This window comes from Rhinatrema bivittatum, chromosome 1 (genome assembly GCF_901001135.1).
Source record: "Rhinatrema bivittatum chromosome 1, aRhiBiv1.1, whole genome shotgun sequence".
Taxonomy (NCBI): domain Eukaryota; kingdom Metazoa; phylum Chordata; class Amphibia; order Gymnophiona; family Rhinatrematidae; genus Rhinatrema; species Rhinatrema bivittatum.
The window spans coordinates 832,832,977-832,849,991 of record NC_042615.1 but is presented as its reverse complement, the minus strand read 5'-3'; the positions used below and the strand labels follow the sequence as shown (position 1 = coordinate 832,849,991).

The 17,015-nt window shown below is 48.2% G+C and overlaps 1 protein-coding gene across 5 annotated transcripts in view; it reads left to right on the top strand.

The window, feature by feature from the left end:
* Positions 1-17,015, top strand: part of LOC115079566 (long-chain-fatty-acid--CoA ligase ACSBG2-like) — a 157,893-nt gene that overhangs the window by 80,660 nt on the left and 60,218 nt on the right. For all 5 annotated transcript variants that reach the window (XM_029583236.1, XM_029583218.1, XM_029583227.1 and 2 more), the window contains 2 exons: positions 14,476-14,756; positions 14,874-14,962. In XM_029583236.1, the coding sequence (XP_029439096.1) occupies positions 14,476-14,756; positions 14,874-14,962 (370 nt within the window). The remainder of the gene's footprint in view (positions 1-14,475; positions 14,757-14,873; positions 14,963-17,015) is intronic.

Genomic DNA, 17,015 nt, shown 5'->3' with positions numbered 1-17,015 from the left:
GTTGAGGATGAGATTAAGAATATAAGAACATGCCATACTGGGTAGATCAAAGGTCTATCAAGCCCAGCATCCTGTTTCCAACAGTGGCCAATCCAGGCCATAAGAACCTGGCAATTACCCAAACACCAAGTCTATTCCATGTTACCATTGCTAGTAATAGCAGTGGCTATATTCAAAGTAAACTTAATAGCAGGTAATGGACTTCTCCTCCAAGAACTTATCCAATCCTTTTTTAAACACAGCTACACTAACTGCAATAACCACATCTTCTGGCAACAAATTCCAGAGTTTAATTGTGCATTCAGTAAAGGTTTTCTCAGATTAGTTTTAAATGTGCTACTTGCTAACTTCATGGAGTGCACCCGGGTCTATCTATTATCCGAAAGAGTAAAATACAGATTCACATCTACCCGTTCTAGACCTCTCATGATTTTAAACATCTCTATCATATCCCCCCTCAGCCGTCTCTTCTCCAAGTTGAAAAGTCCTAACCTCTTTAGTCTTTCCTCATAGGGGAGTTGTTCCATTCCCCTTATCATTTTGGTTGCCCTTCTCTGAACCTTCTCCATCGCAATTATATCTTTTTTGAGATGCGGCGACCAGAATTGTACACAGTATTCAAGGTGCGGTCTCACCATGGAGCGATAGAGGCATTATGACATTTTTCGTTTTATTCACCATTCCCTTTCTAATAATTCCCAACATTCTGTTTGCTTTTTTGACTGCTGCAGCACACTGAGCCAACGATTTCAATGTGTTATCCACTATGACGCCTAGATCTCTTTCTTGGGTTATAGATCCTAATATGGAACCCAACATTGTATAACTATAGCATGGGTTATTTTTCCCTATATGAATCACCTTGCACTTATCCACATTAAATTTCATCTGCCATTTGGATGCCCAATTTTCCAGTCTCACAAGGTCTTCCTGCAATTTATCACAATCTGCTTGTGATTTAACTACTCTGAACAATTTTGTGTCATCTGCAAATTTGATTATCTCACTCGTCGTATTTCTTTCCAGATCATTTATAAATATATTGAACAGTAAGGGTCCCAATACAGATCCCTGAGGCACTCCACTGTCCACTCCCTTCCACTGAGAAAATTGCCCATTCAATCCTACTCTCTGTTTCCTGTCTTTTAGCCAGTTTGCAATCCACGAAAGGACATCGCCACCTATCCCATAACTTTTTACTTTTCCTAGAAGCCTCTCATGAGGAACTTTGTCAAATGCCTTCTGAAAATCCAAGTATACTATATCTACCGGTTCACCTTTATCCACATGTTTATTAACTCCTTCAAAAAAGTGAAGCAGATTTGTGAGGCAAGACTTGCCCTGGGTAAAGCCATGCTGACTTTGTTCCATTAAACCATGTCTTTCTATATGTTCTGTGATTTTGATGTTTAGAACACTTTCCACTATTTTTCCTGGCACTGAAGTCAGGCTAACCGGTCTGTAGTTTCCCAGATCGCCCCTGGAGCCCTTTTTAAATATTGGGGTTACATTTGCTATCCTCCAGTCTTCAGGTACAATGGATGATTTTAATGATAGGTTACAAATTTTTACTAATAGGTCTGAAATTTCATTTTTTAGTTCCTTCAGAACTCTGGGGTGTATACCATCCGGTCCAGGTGATTTACTACTCTTCAGTTTGTCAATCAGGCCTACCACATCTTCTAGGTTCACCGTGATTTGGTTCAGTCCATCTGAATGGGGAGGTACCATTTCCAGTACAGGTACCTCCCCAACGTTCTCTTCAGTAAACACTGAAGAAAAGAAATCACTTAATCCTTCCACGATGGCCTTACTTTTTCTAAGTGCCCCCCTGTCCACCCGAGCCACCAGATCTACCAACAAAGGCACCCTACACGTTCAATCCTTGAAACTAGCTCATCTCTCCTCCACCCGCGACCGTGCCATCTCTATTGCCGGGCCCGCTCTCTGGAATACACTACCTGTCCACATGCGACTTGAACCTTGTGCATTTAAATTCAAAAAGAAACTAAAAACTCTTCTGTTCAACCATGCCTACACAGAATAACTCCTTCCACTCCCCCTCATAGCCCCCTTTCAGGTGACCACCCTCTCCTTATATTAAGGAGACCTTCATTGTAAATTGTATTGGTTATTACCTTCTTGTTCTCCTATCCTTCCTACTGCCTTTCTGTTCTACCCCCCGCCCAGTTACATTCCCCTGTTGCAATGTATTTTCCAATCTTTCAGTTACTATGTGAACCGGTATGATGTCCCCACAAATACCGGTATATAAAAGTTTCTAAATAAATAAATTAACCCCTCGATCATCTAACGGTACAACTGACTCCCTCACAGGTTTTCTGCTTCGGATATATTTAAAGTTTTTATTGTGAGTTTTTGCCTCTACGGCCAACTTCTCTTCAAATTCTTTCTTAGCCTGTCTTATCAATGTCTTACATTTAACTTGCCGTTTATGCATTATCCTATTTTCTTCTGTTGGATCCTTCCAATTTCTGAATGAAGATCTTTTAGCTAAAATAGCTTCTTTCACCTCCCCTTTTAACCATGCCGGTAATCGTTTTGCCTTCTTTCCACCTTTCTTAATGTGTGGAATACATCTGGATTGTGCTTCTAGGATGGTATTTTTTAACAATGACCATGCCTCTTGCACATTTTTTACTTTTGTAGCTGCTCCTTTCAGTTTTTTTCTAACTATTTTTCTCATTTTATCAAAGTTTCCCTTTTGAAAGTTTAGCACAAGAGCAATGGATTTGCACACTGTTCCTCTTCCAGTCATTAAATCAAATTTGATCATATTATGATCACTATTGCCAAGTGGCCCCACCACCGTTACCTCTCTCACCAAGTCATGTGCTCCACTGAGAATTAGATCTAAAATTGCTCCCTCTCTCGTCTGTTCCTGAACCAATTGCTCCAGGAACACTGTCTCTCTAGCGTGTTCCAGTGATATATTTACCCAGTCAATATTGGGGTAATTGAAATCTCCCATTATTACCGCACTACCAATTTGGATAACTTCCCTAATTTCTCTTAGCATTTCACTGTCCGTCTCACCATCTTGACCAGGTGGACGGTCAAGAGTATACTGTGTCGGGGGTATACTGATAGGACTATCGGTATACTCTTCCCCGACACATAAGGGATTTCTACCCATAAAGATTCAATTGTGCAATTAGTCTCATGCAGGAGGTTTATCCTGTTGGACTCTAGGCCATCCCGGACAAAGCACCACACCTCCTCCCGACTGTTCCTCTCTGTCATTGTGATATAATTTGTACCCCGGTATAGCATGCCCCATTGGTTATCCTCCTTCCACCATGTGTCTGAGATGCCAGTTAAGTCTATGTCATCATTCACTGCTATACATTCTAATTCTCCCATCTTCTTAGACTTCTGGCATTAGCATACAAACATTTCAGTTTGTTTTTTGTTTGTATTTTCATTCTGCTTTTTAATTTATTAGAATTTTTTTAGCTCAGGTGAGTTTTTAGTTACAGGCACTTGGACTACTTTTCTAATTATTGGAACCTCACTGTCGGGATGCCCTAATTCTAATGCATCATTAGTATCCTTTGAAGATACCTCTCTCCGAACCATGCGCTGCTGAGCGACTGTCGGCTTTCCCCTTTGTTCTAGTTTAAAATCAGCTGTCCCAGAACTTGAGGGTTTTGGGGAGGGAATCAGAATCTGCACATCCTCTGTGTATATGAAATGAGTTAGGTTTAGTTTTGTGAGGAGCTGGCAGAGGGGTAAGAGATGAGAGGGTAGAGCTGACGGAAGGGGATTCTTCATTGCTTATTCTGACTTTATAGTATCTGTTGCTGAGGAAGGACTCAAACCATCTGAGGACTGTTTCTGAGATACCCCTGTCTGAGAGGCAGTTTAGATGGGTGGAGTGATTCACGGTATCAAAAGCAGATGGGATATCCAGAAGTGCCAGTAGGTATGGTTGTCTTTTGTCTAATCCTATTTATTTATTTATTTGAAGAGTTTTATATACCGTTATTCGGGAAGCCATCATAACGGTTTACAAAGTGGACAATTTTATCATGGAAGTTTTGAGGCATCATAACAGTTAACAATTACAGTAAAAAAGTATAACAATGTATAATATGAAATATAACAAGTCTCTGAAGCAATATAGAGTTGGATGAGTGATGTAAGGTTGAGGATTATAGTTGTGAGCTCATTTGAGAGTTGGAATGAGCAGATGATTGGGGGTCAGTGAAGAATTTATGAAACAGTAAAGTTTTTAGGTCTTTTTTGAAGGTTTTTAAGTTGTGCTGAGTTCTCATGTCTTCAGGTAGATTGTTCCAAAAATTGGGGGAGGCGATGGAGAAGGCTCTCTTGTTGTCAGATGAGAAGGGTATCCGTGAGAAATTAGAAGGGATTCTGTTTAGGAATTTACAGAAGCCAAACTGCGTGGGGTAGAGAATGTTATGTTTGTCTAGATAGTCGTAGAGTTGGGAGTTGACTAGCCTCTCCATGAGTTTGGCAATAAATGGCAGGTTGGAGATGGGATGGAATTTAGAGGGGTCTCCTGGATTAAGGTTTTGTTTCTTCAGCGGGTTTAAGGGTGGCAAGTTTCAGAGGGTCAGGGACTATTCCTTGAGACAGGGAGCAGTTTATAATTTTGGCCAGGGGTTTGGAAATGGTGTGCAGTAATTTTGTCTGGATGGGAGGAGGGTTTCATGTTGAGGATGGATTTGATTTCAACTGATGAAGTGAGTTCGAAGGAATCAAACTTGGCTCTTTGGTCAAGGTTGGAGGTGTAAGGGGGTATGGGGGGAGGTATTAGTGGAAGTGAGAAGGGTTAAGAGACCGGAAATTTTTTTTCTGGAAGAAGGTTGTAAGTTCGTTGGACTTAATTTGGGCTTGGTTATCAGGGATGGAGGGGGTGGTGGATTTTGTAAGTTCTAAAACATACGAGAACAGGGCCTTCGCGTCTTAGTGAAAGTTGTGTGTTTTGCATGCATGGAAGTCTTTTTTTTTTTTTTTTTTTTTTTTTTTATACATAGTATGTAAGTCCTGTAGCTGTGCATGGAGGTTTTGTAGACAGTCAGCGAACTTGAGGAGGGTTCTTTACGCCAGTTATGTTCTTTGTCTTAGCTCTTGTTTTAGTTTCTTTAGTTCAGGTGAAAACCAGGGTTTTTTGTTCTTGAGGGCAGGATTCATTTCTTTAGCTGTTAAGGGGCAAATTTTGTTGGCCACAAGTTTCGTGGTGTTGAACCAAGAGGAGATGGCTGCATCTGTGTTTGAATCTAGGTTGGGTAGTTCTTTGGAGAGGTGGGAACTGAGATCATCCATGGAGCAGGGTTTTTGAAAGTGGAGGGTGGTCTTGGGGTGGGGGAGTGTTAGTTTTTCTTTTACCATGAGTTTGGTGATCGAGTGTCTGACCAAGGGACTGGGGTACAGGTGGGAGGAGAGGTGTGAATGAGGCAGGAATTTATGAATGATATCTAAGGTGTGGCCTGCTTTGTGGGTAGGGCTGTTGATTTGCTTAAACCCCATGGCCTTGAAGCCAGAATGGCTTCACAGTTAGGGGATGGAGTTGCGTCGACATGGAGGTTAAAATCCCCCATGATAATAGCTGGGGAGTCGGTGTTAATGTGTTTGGCGATGAAATTCTATGAGGGGGGGGGGGAGGCATCGGAGTCTAGTAACCTTGGGGGGGGTAGACTAGACATATTTGCGGTTGGTTAGATTTCAAGAGGCCTATTTAGAAGTGGTTTTCGCAGTCTGGGGGATTAGTCTTTTCTTTTTTGGCAGCTAATAGCCCGCTGCCTCTTTATTTTTTATGTCTGGGTAGTGAGAATATATCGTAAAGATGTAGTGGTAATTGGTTGATCAAAGCTATGTCGGTGTGTTTAAGCCAGCTTTCTGTGATAGCACAGATTTCTGGCTTCGAGTTTAAGAACATAAGAAAATGCCATACTGGGTCAGACCAAGGGTCCATCAAGCCCAGCATCCTGTTTCCAACAGTGGCCAATCCAGGCCATAAGAACCTGGCAAGTACCCAAAAGAGTTTAGTAGGTAGTCGTTGAGCATGTGGGTTTTTTGAGGGATTGAGCATTGAAAAGCGTTAGTGAGTCCAAGGAGTTGTGTGAGGGGGAGGTCATGATGGGTATAAGGGATCTTGGTTGGTGGGTTAGGGACGGGGTAGGGGGTTTTGTATAGTTGCGGTAGTGATGTTTGGGGAAGGTGAAGGGTTGCATCTTTGAGTGTAGGGGGGTAGGTTGTGGTGGAGGAAGGGGTGTAGTTGGACAAGTGTAGCAGCTGGGGTTAAGGGCCCTGTGACAGCCTGTATAAAGTTAAGGCTAGAGACAATGGCGAGAATGTGGGGTGGACAAAGGGGCACACTAAGTGACACCTGAGGTCTGTGCCTGCTTTAAAGCAGGGAGGTGGTCGCTTACTGGTGAGGTCGGGTCGGCAGACTGTGAAGACGCTTCGGCAGCGGTCCCTTGTGGCCAGTCAGGGCGAGAGAAGGTCCAGTGAAGAAGGTGAGTGATTGGAGAGTAGGGCCGCCCTTGAGCCGGTCACACTGACCCCGATGGGTCAGTGCCAATTGCACAGGTGCAGCAGTGGGAGGATTGGACGGTGGCTTAACTCTTTTTTTGGGGTGTGGGTTTTTTAAACATCTCCTCTTAAGGTGTAAATCTGCCCATCCTAAGCTAAGCTAGTTACTTTTTAGATAATGACAATGTTAGGTCCATATCTATGCAGTTTTCACAAAAGCTGCTACCTTTAGTCTGCTGTTGAGCAGTTCTGTTGGTCCTTCGTGATTTCTTCGGCATTTGATGCAGTCGCATTCAATCTTGATGACATGTTTTGGGGTACAGGCATACATTCTCATGATGGGATTAGCATGGTTGGATTTTCAAATCTCGCCATTTGTCTGGAGTCCAAACTTAGTTGGACGGATGATGCTGAATATTGGCCTCTAGGTGTGCTATGAAGGAATCTCTTTCCACTGAGGGGAAATCCCAGGAAACTCTACTTGAGTCACCAAGGAACGTACAAGCTCAGGTAATGTACTGTCCTGTTTTTTCAAAATGCAATTTGTGTAATATAAAGAGAATGTGGTGGCAATGCCTTTAAGGCCTAATCAAATGAGTTGGGCAGCCATACTTCCTGTACCACGCACGGGTGGAGGCCTGGAGCCTGGCTCGTATCACCACTCGTGGTATTCTGGGCCCTGCAGGAGGAGGATCAGTGGGGAGCCTGTTTCCTCTGCCAGTAACATGGAATAGTTCATGATTAAGGGGGAGCAGTCGTAGTGAGCGTGTGGGAGAAGGTAACTTGAGTTTCTCGAATATTTAAGCTCTTTTAGTTTCCCTTCCTAGGGGCAATGTCTGGTTGTCTCCTGCTTTGGTTTATTTGAAAGGGTAAGGCCGCTGGAATCTCTTCCCTAACCTTACTGCTGAGCTGGGAGTTTTCCCCACCCTCTGGCGCTCCGTGCATTTTCTTTTTCTGTAAGTTTTTTTTTTTTCCCCCTGGGCTCCCATTAACTAAGGGCTCGGCATTTAGATTTGATATCTTAAAAGCAAGGGAGAGGTTGCTTCCCTGAACTGACCCGAGGATCGTCTGCAACCAGAAGACGGATCCCTGAGGTCCATAAACTCCACTAAAGATTTATAAGAGGTACAAATCTGATACGATGAGACGGCAGGAGACAGGAGATCCTGTGTCTGGCTGCTCACACAAATCGGATAAAACATTAGACTTGCCAACCACACGGGAGGGAAGCTTAAAACTCTCCTACAACGACGGAGAGCAGGCAAAAATTTGGTTTTACCATCTTAATTTAAAAAGATAAGAGGTCACAAATGGCAGTATTACTGCACATCAGTATGTGAACCAAAGAGCTGTAGAGACCGTTTTTTTATATTTGCTTTTTCAGGCACCAAAGTCTATTACATTCATCTACTGTAGGCGTTCCCTTGTACCCGGAGGGATCGCAATCTGTAGCTGAGGCAGTGGGAAGGGTAAAGTGACTTGCTTGTCACTTCAGATCTGTGAGCAGGCAGCTTCCAATATGCTGCTTGGTGTCGATGCTCATCAGTGCTGTTCTCGGCTGCGGGCAGGAACTTTGCACAGGGACTTAAACGCTTGCAATGCAAAGGTTTCCTCTCTGCTAGGGGATTGCTGACCACTCAGAACTCATCATACTACGGGGAGATGGCCTCTGCACCTTGTAATCCCTGGGCTGGCCGTCCCCAGATGTGTGTGTGAGATCCCCACAGCGTATCATCCAGGACTGAAAGATGCCTTTCTTCATGTTTGCCCATGAACGGTTTTTTTTTAGACGTAATCTCTCACTCCACATTAGGAGAAGGGAATGACGCTCTTCCCCAGTCCTCGGATTGGAAGTACAGTGGACTCTGCCGTGGAACTCACAGCTTCAAAGTGCGTGTGGTTCTGGGTTGGAAAAGTTGATGTGAAGGCTCCGAAAACTGCAATCTACTCGTGTGTGCGTGTCGTCCCTCAAGCTGAACACCCCCGAGGAGCCCTGCCCCCCTGAAAATGTCTTGTGAGTCAGCCTGCGGGAGACTGCTCCTACTGATGGGTTCCAATCCCCACGCCACCTTCTCCAGACCCTGTGGGGGGGAGCGCGTCAACCTTCGAGATGAGCTGCTTTCAGCATAGCGGTCTCCCCCGACAGGGGGCGCTGTGTAGGGTCTTCAGAGCTGCCTCGCACCTGGAGAGAGCTCTGGCATTGAGAATCCGGTGAGGCTGCATGAGACCCCCCCCCTGTAATCTGATCCATTTCCCCCCTCTAGGACCAGCGCCTGCTGCCTCACATCTGGAGAGAGCTCTGGCATTGAGAATCCGGTGAGGCTGCATGAGACCCCCCCCTGTAATCTGATCCATTTCCCCCCTCTAGGACCAGCGCCTGCTGCCTCACATCTGGAGAGAGCTCTGGCATTGAGAATCCGGTGAGGCTGCATGAGACCCCCCCCCCTGTAATCTGATCCATTTCCCCCCTCTAGGACCAGCGCCTGCTGCCTCACATCTGGAGAGAGCTCTGGCATTGAGAATCCGGTGAGGCTGCATGAGATCCCCCCCCTGTAATCTGATCCATTTCCCCCCTCTAGGACCAGCGCCTGCTGCCTCACATCTGGAGAGAGCTCTGGCATTGAGAATCCGGTGTGGCTGCATGAGATCCCCCCCTGTAATCTGATCCATTTCCCCCCTCTAGGACCAGCGCCTGCTGCAGACTTCAGGGAATCTGTTCCAGGTCACATCCGGGCTCACTTAATTCTGACGTCTGTTCCTTTACAAAGCAAGCAACATGGGGCCCCCCCCTGGTATTTCCCTATTGCTTAAGGGGTCCATCCCTTTCATTTCTTGTGCAGGGTCTTCAGGTCATGCAGACGGAGACTGCAAGCTCTTATCCCAGCCGCCAGTAAGGACAGGGAAGATGTCCCCTGGCTCCAGCCATGAGATCAGGCCGACGTATTGCGTCTTGGAATTGGATACAACTTATTTTCTGGCATATCCCGCCAGCCGAGAGCTCTTTACGCGGGCGAGAGTGTTTCACGAGACGGTGAACATCTCGGGCTTCCGTGCAGCGAATACTACGCTTCCTGCCCACATCGGGGGGGTGGGGTCACCCTGTTATCCTCTGACGCTGTTCTTCAGGCCCGTGGGCTCCAAATAGAGCCACAGCCTTCCCTGTCAGTGCAGCGCACCACTGCTTTCCCTGAGCACCGTTCACGCCTCCCGAGGCGCTCTCCCCGTTACCGTGCTGCTCCCCCCACACGCAATACCTCGGCACGACTCTCGACCAGTCTCATCCCGCTCCTCTCCATGCTGCTTCCCTGCGCCAGTCAGGTGCTCGATGGAGAGGAAACCTCGCCTCGCGGTTCCCCACACATCCAGGGCCCTACTCCTAACTCGCCCCATCCTGCACTTCTGTTTGCAGTGTGATAGTTCCCCCCCCCCCCCCCCGGGGAGGGGACAGGGACCCCAGACCTTAGCACAGCGTTACTTCTCTGCTCTGGCCCAAGCGTGACGGGGAATGGACTTTGGGGCCCCCTCGTCTTGAGGGAAGACCCCCACCCTGCACAGTCCCACCCCAGGAAAAACCCTTCCCCCCCCCCTCTATCCTGGCCGCTCTCCAGAATCCCCCAGTGAGAGATGGTTCAATGTGTCCTTGGCAAACGTGACCTCCTGACTCCTTCCCTTTAAAATGCCATCCAGCGGTCATTTCACCACACTAAGAACCAGTAAACCCATGTTCTACCAGGTCAGAGCGAAAGGTCAGCCTTGGGGAGTCGTCACAATCAAGTTCTGTAAAGTCTTATTCGATGAACATCTGGAAGAGGTAATTTTTTAATAAATGGCACTGGGGTGCCAGCCCAGGTACTGATGCCTAGGCGCCTTGGCTTATCGCTCTTGTCGGGGGTGAGGGTCTTGCCCTCTTGGTGAGCCTGAGGACGGGTCAGGTCGTTGGCCCGGAAGGCGTGTGTCTCTTCCCTGCCTCGCCGCTCTTTTTGTGGCGCAGTTGCTGCTGACGAGAGATCCCCTCTGGAGCGCTAGGTAAGTGCAGCAGTCTTGCGGAGAAGTCGTACTCTGCAGGGCTTCCTCGCAGGATGGCACGCGTGCAACTCGTTTTCCGGTCCCCGCAGGTGCAGTGGTACAGACGTACCCATGCTCCCTGCAGGCAGTGACCCGCTCCCCTGAGCTCCTGAATTACCCCGTTCAGTCTGCACTTGTGTCTCAGGTGAAGCTCTCGGGTAGGCCTGTGAGTATCAAGATCTCCTTCCTGCTGTTTAGCAAGCTCCCATGGGTGGGTGAATCAAGACCTCGGACTCCTGTGGATGCTAACGCTGTGTATGGCAGGAGCCAGTGTTGCAAACTGGTCTGCTTTTCAGGGTATCCACGACTGTGCAAGAGATCTGTTTGCATATAATGCAAATATCCAAAAACCAGACCTGCCCGCTACACTCGGAGCAGAGTTCTCTGCCCCCGGTGAACGGGCAGCTGAGCCGTTCAGACTTGTCTCGCTCTCAGCACGTAGACCTCTGCATCCCCCAGAGGGGAGGGACTGGGGATCTGCCATAGCTCGTGGCTTAGAGCAGACTCTCCTGTACCCAGCTGGCTGCTTCTGCAGGATGTGGGAACATCAAGGGTGTCTTGTAGCAGAAGAAGTAACTTGTTTTCTCCGAGGCCTTGGACAGTCAGCACCTGTCCTAGACGAGCCTGCGGACTGCTGTGACCTAGCTTTGCCTGCCACTAAGGGTCTTAAGATTTTTCTCACCTACACAGTGGGGGGGGGGTCTCCATTTCTGGCCTGGGGGGCCCTTGCTGTTCCCCACCTCTCTGTGGGAGGCTGCTAAGGATTATAGAAACCCTCCAGGCTGTGTAATTTGGCTCTCTGGCACCCCTGGGTGCACTCTGTCAGAAGTGACACAAGGGGTAGATGTGGGAGCCTGGAGGATTGGAAACGGCTCCTGATGGTATCTGAGCTCAGTCAGCAGGAAGGCTGGGGGGGAGCCTTGCACACTGCAGCAGGAGCTGCTGGATGGCTTTTCATTCTGGAGAGGAGATTCTGGAACAAAACTGTCTCACCTTAAGAACATAAGAAATTGCCATGCTGGGTCAGACCAAGGGTCCATCAAGCCCAGCATCCTGTTTCCAACAGAGGCCAAACCTGGCAATTACCCAAACACTAAGAAGAACCCATGCTACTGATGTAATAGCAGTGGCTATTCCCCAAGTAAACTTGATTAATAGCCATTAATGGACTTCTCCTCCAAGAACTTATCCAAACCTTTTTTGAACCCAGCTACACTAACTGCACTAACCACATCCTCTGGCAACAAATTCCAGAGCTTTATTGTGCGTTGAGTGAAAAAACTTTCTCCGATTAGTCTTAAATGTGCCCCATGCTAACTTCATGGAGTGCCCCCTAGTCTTTCTACTATCCGAAAGAGTAAATAACCGATTCACATCTACCCGTTCTAGACCTCTCATGATCTTAAACACCTCTATCATATCCCCCCTCAGCCATCTCTTCTCCAAGCTGAGAAGTCCTAACCTCTTTAGCCTTTACTCATAGGGGAGCTGTTCCATTCCCCTTATCATTTTGGTTGCCCTTCTCTAACTTCTCCATCGCAATTATATCTTTTTTGAGATGCGGTGACCAGAATTGTACACAGTATTCAAGGTGCGGTCTCACCATGGAGCGATACAGAGGCATTATGACATTTTCTGTTTTATTCACCATTCCCTTTCTAATAATTCCCAACCTTCTGTTTGCTTTTTTGACTGCCGCAGCACACTGAACCGACGATTTCAATGTGTTATCCACTATGACACCTAGATCTCTTTCTTGGGTTGTAGCACCTAATATGGAACCCAACATCGTGTAATTATAGCATGGGTTATTTTTCCCTATATGCATCACCTTGCACTTATCCACATTAAATTTCATCTGCCATTTGGATGCCCAATTTTCCAATCTCACAAGTTCTTCCTGCAATTTATCACAGTCTGCTTGTGATTTAACTACTCTGAACAATTTTGTATCTGCAAATTTGATTATCTCACTCGTATTTCTTTCCAGATCAGTTATAAATATATTGAACAGTAAGGGTTCCAATACAGATCCCTGAGGCACTCCACTGTCCACTCCCTTCCACTGAGAAAATTGCCCATTCAATCCTACTCTCTGTTTCCTGTCTTTTAGCCAGTTTGTAATCCACGAAAGGACATCGCCACCTATCCCATGACTTTTTACTTTTCCTAGAAGCCTCTCATGAGGAACTTTGTCAAACGCCTTCTGAAAACCCAAGTATACTATATCTACCGGTTCACCTTTATCCACATGTTTATTAACTCCTTCAAAAAAGTGAAGCAGATTTGTGAGGCAAGACTTGCCCTGGGTAAAGCCATGCTGACTTTGTTCCATTAAACCATGTCTTTCTATATGTTCTGTGATTTTGATCTTTAGAACACTTTCCACTATTTTTCCTGGCACTGAAGTCAGGACCACCAGACCAGACCACCAGCAACTGAGACTGCAGGTGAACTGAAGACCTCCCAGGCTGCCAGTCCCCTTTTCCATACGAAGCTTCAGTCCACATGCAATCTCCCGCTGGCAGCCCCGTATGGCATGGAGGCTGCATCCTTCTGTCCTATGCAGCCTGGGATTCCTCAGTCCACGTGCAATGTCCTCCTGCCGGCAGCCCCGTATGGCAGGGAGACTGCATCCTGGGATTCCTCAGTGCATGTGCAATCACCTGCCGGCAGCCCCGTATGGCAGGGAGACTGCATCCTGCTGTCCTATGCAGCCTGGGATTCCTCAGTCCACGTGCAATCACCTGCCGGCAGCCCCGTATGGCAGGGAGACTGCATCCTGGGATTCCTCAGTCCATGTGCAATCACCTGCCGGCAGCCCCGTATGGCAGGGAGACTGCATCCTGGGATTCCTCAGTCCATGTGCAATCACCTGCCGGCAGCCCCGTATGGCAGGGAGACTGCATCCTGGGATTCCTCAGTCCATGTGCAATCACCTGCCGGCAGCCCCGTATGGCAGGGAGACTGCATCCTGCTGTCCTATGCAGCCTGGGATTCCTCAGTCCATGTGCAATCACCTGCCGGCAGCCCCGTATGGCAGGGAGACTGCATCCTGGGATTCCTCAGTCCATGTGCAATCACCTGCCGGCAGCCCGTATGGCAGGGAGACTGCATCCTGGGATTCCTCAGTCCATGTGCAATCACCTGCCGGCAGGCTGGAGGACTGGAAGAACTGGTTAAGTAGCATCCTAACTTCACCCGCTGGAATGTCTGCTCTTAATATGAAACTAGAACGCAGATGGTATCAGGGTTATTGAAACAAGAAGGGATGAAGGAGGAAGGTATTCCCATGCTTCTGGCTAGGTGCCTCCCATAGGGCCATCCCTGTGTAGCGGGACCCCATCCAGGGCCCTACCATGCCTGGGCCCGTGCTGGACCACCTCTGCTTCCAAACCCCCAGACACTTCCAGAAAGCGCCGCTTTTTTGTTGGAGATGATGATGGTTTATAATCTTGCTTTCTGTAAAATGTTTTTTCCTTATTTTATTATGCATGTTCTCTTCCGTATGCAAGCGTTATCGCTTTGTATATAATTATAAATTCAATAAAACGCAATGCCACCATGCTGCATTTTTTTCTTTAAACAGTTTTGATTTGCACGAGTTTGATTCCTGGCTGTGACTCGTGTAGGGAGACTTTGCATGTCTCTTACTGATGAGTGGCTTTTTATTTTGTAATCCAGACACCTTTAGGTTACGCAGTGTAAAAGTGTTTTTAAATAGGTGCAAAATGTTCTAACACTGCTACGCCGTAATCGGCTTAAATAAAATGTTGTTGCTTGCCTTCCGTTCGTCATGAGAGTGAGGTGCGCCCAGGTAACAGAGTGCGGGTGGCCCTCCAGGAGGACAGAGCGAGCGTGGTGATCCTCCCTCTCCTCCCCTTCCTGCAGAGTGCCTGTCCTTCACCATGGGCGAGAGCTGGGACCGGTCGAAGGTGGCACCAGCAGACGACCTGTGGACCACGAGGCGCGACGGGGTGGTGAGGCTGCGCGTGGAGCAGACGGGGCCCGGCTCGGAGCCTCCCCTCACCATGCACCAGCTCTTCCGACAGACGGTCCAGCGTTACGGTGACCGGCCGGCCCTGGCCACCAGGAGAGACGGGCGGTGGGAAACCATCACGTATCTGCAGTATTACCAGGACTGCCGGGCAGCGGCCAAAGGCTTCCTGAAAGTGAGTGGGTGCTCTTCCTGCGTTCAGGAGGGGAGGGTGTGGGGAGGGAGGTGCAAGGGGCAGGCTGGTGCATAGACGTGTAACGTTGCTCTTTCATGATCTCTCTCTCTCTCGTAGCTTGGCCTGGAGCCTTTCCATGGTGTTGGGATCATGGGCTTTAACTGCATGGAGTGGTTCATCTCCGATATTGCGGCTATCATGGCAGGGTAAGTGTGCTTGCTCCCTACTGCTGAGCGTGGACACGTCCGTGGCCTGGAGGATGGACGCCCTGTCCGTAGTCTCCTCCCTGCCCGGTGCTTCTGCTGGAGATGCAGCTGTCCAGGCACTATCCGGGGCTAAACCTATTGCTATGAGGTTCTGGTGTCTGATGCCCAAGGCACTGCTCGTGCACATCTCCCATCACTTTTTAAAAAAAAAAATGTATAAAGTTAGCATTCGGGCACCAAAAACTGCCAAGCTTGACCGCTTTCCTGCTCTACCCGACTGCCAGCTTTCCTGTCCATCGAGCTCCTCTGCTTATTCCAGGCTTTCTCAAACCGGATACTGCCTGCCTTCACCTCCCCTGCTGTGAAACCTCGGCGGCAGCAGGCTTGTCCGTGCCCGTCTGCTGCCCTTGCCCTGTCCCTGGGGTCCTTCCTTGTCCCCGCACACGCGTGGGTTTCTCTTTACTGGATGCACAGTCCTGCTGCCGATCTTCTTCTCACACTGCTTCAGTCTCTCTCTCCCTCCCGCCAGCCTCACGTCGCCGGCTCCTTGAGCTCTCGCTCCATGCCAAACGCTTCCTTCTGCCCCTTCATTGAAGCCCGACGCATACTGGAATGGCTTTTATTTCCTCCCCTCTTCCTTCCAGAGATGAGGCCAGTGTTAAATCCCTGGCCTGCTAAGAACAGATTCCTAGTTTCCATCAGACTCTGGGCACTAAGGGGGTGAATACTCCAGGGGCCTTGTGCATGTAACTTGAGGACCTTTGATAATTTTCGTTCCTGCAGTACCAAGGATCAGTCCAGAGCCCCACCCGCTGTGTGCATTAAAGTTGGGGAGTCCGCTACTGCTGTTGGTTGGTTTGTACTCTGATCTGCGGATTTTCCTGATGTTCGTAACCCTTTTTACGCGTCTGGTTCGGTTGTTGGGGTCAGTGATCCATAGGTTTTCCTGTAAATAGTTTGGGTTGAGAATCCTGTGTAATACAGGCAGACTGTGGGTGGCTCCCTACTATATACGGCAGAGCCCGTCAAATCTTGCTCTGTCTCCATCTGCTGGAGACAGAGTAATACTGGCAGACTGTGGGTGGCTCCCTACTATATACGGCAGAGCCCGTCAAATCTTGCTCTGTCTCCATCTGCTGGTGCGGAGGCAAAACCCAGGAGTCTGGACTGGTCCTTGGTACTACAGGAAGGAAAATTATCCAAGGTAAGACCTAATTTTCTTACGTCTTGGTCTTTAGTCGATGTTCGTCGCGCAGCAGAATTCCCAAGGGTAGCGGCGTGAATAGAGAAGGAACGTCCCTGACTTTTGGAGTTGGAATAGCTAAGCAGAGTGCAGGGCGCGTGAAAGGAGTATGGAGTCTGAGGGTCGAAGTCATGTGGCGATGGTTATGAATGAATTCTGCAGTCTTATGCTTAGTCCTGGGGGAATTCTGTGCTACCTGTGGAGGGCAGAATCCCCCCCCCTGCACAGAATTGCCAAATTCTTCACAGAACGTGCAAAGATGGGAGACCCCGGCGTGCTGCAAGCAGAGCGCGTCCTGCTCACAGCAAAGGTGAAGGCCGGAGGGGAGGGGTCATGCACTCACTACAGAGGGGCAGTACTGAGAGGGGTCAAACTCTGGGAGGGGATAGACAGTGGTGGAGGAGTGGGAGAGAGGGTGGAAGGGACGCTTGCACTGAACTTCCAGGGAAATTCTGCATCTTTAAGTAACAACTTTTTTTTCTGTATTACATTTTAAATTAGACTGGTTGTGTATATTGCCTTGACCAATATAAAGGATGCAGAATTCCCCCAGGAGTACATATACCGTGTGCGACAGGGCCAGACGCCAGTGTCCTGCTTTGTAACAGGAGGCATAGGGTCTTGTATGTACAATCCTGTAAGCAGACGGGCAGCAGACGTCTGTAACTTTCAGCTCTTGAGTTTTGAAAGAGTTGAACAATACAAAAACTGGCTGATTCCAGGAGGGGTTTCAGATGGCAAATTGTCTCTTTAACTTGATCCAGAATTCACAATACGAGCGTACACAGCAGTCCAAGAAAATGCCAAGAT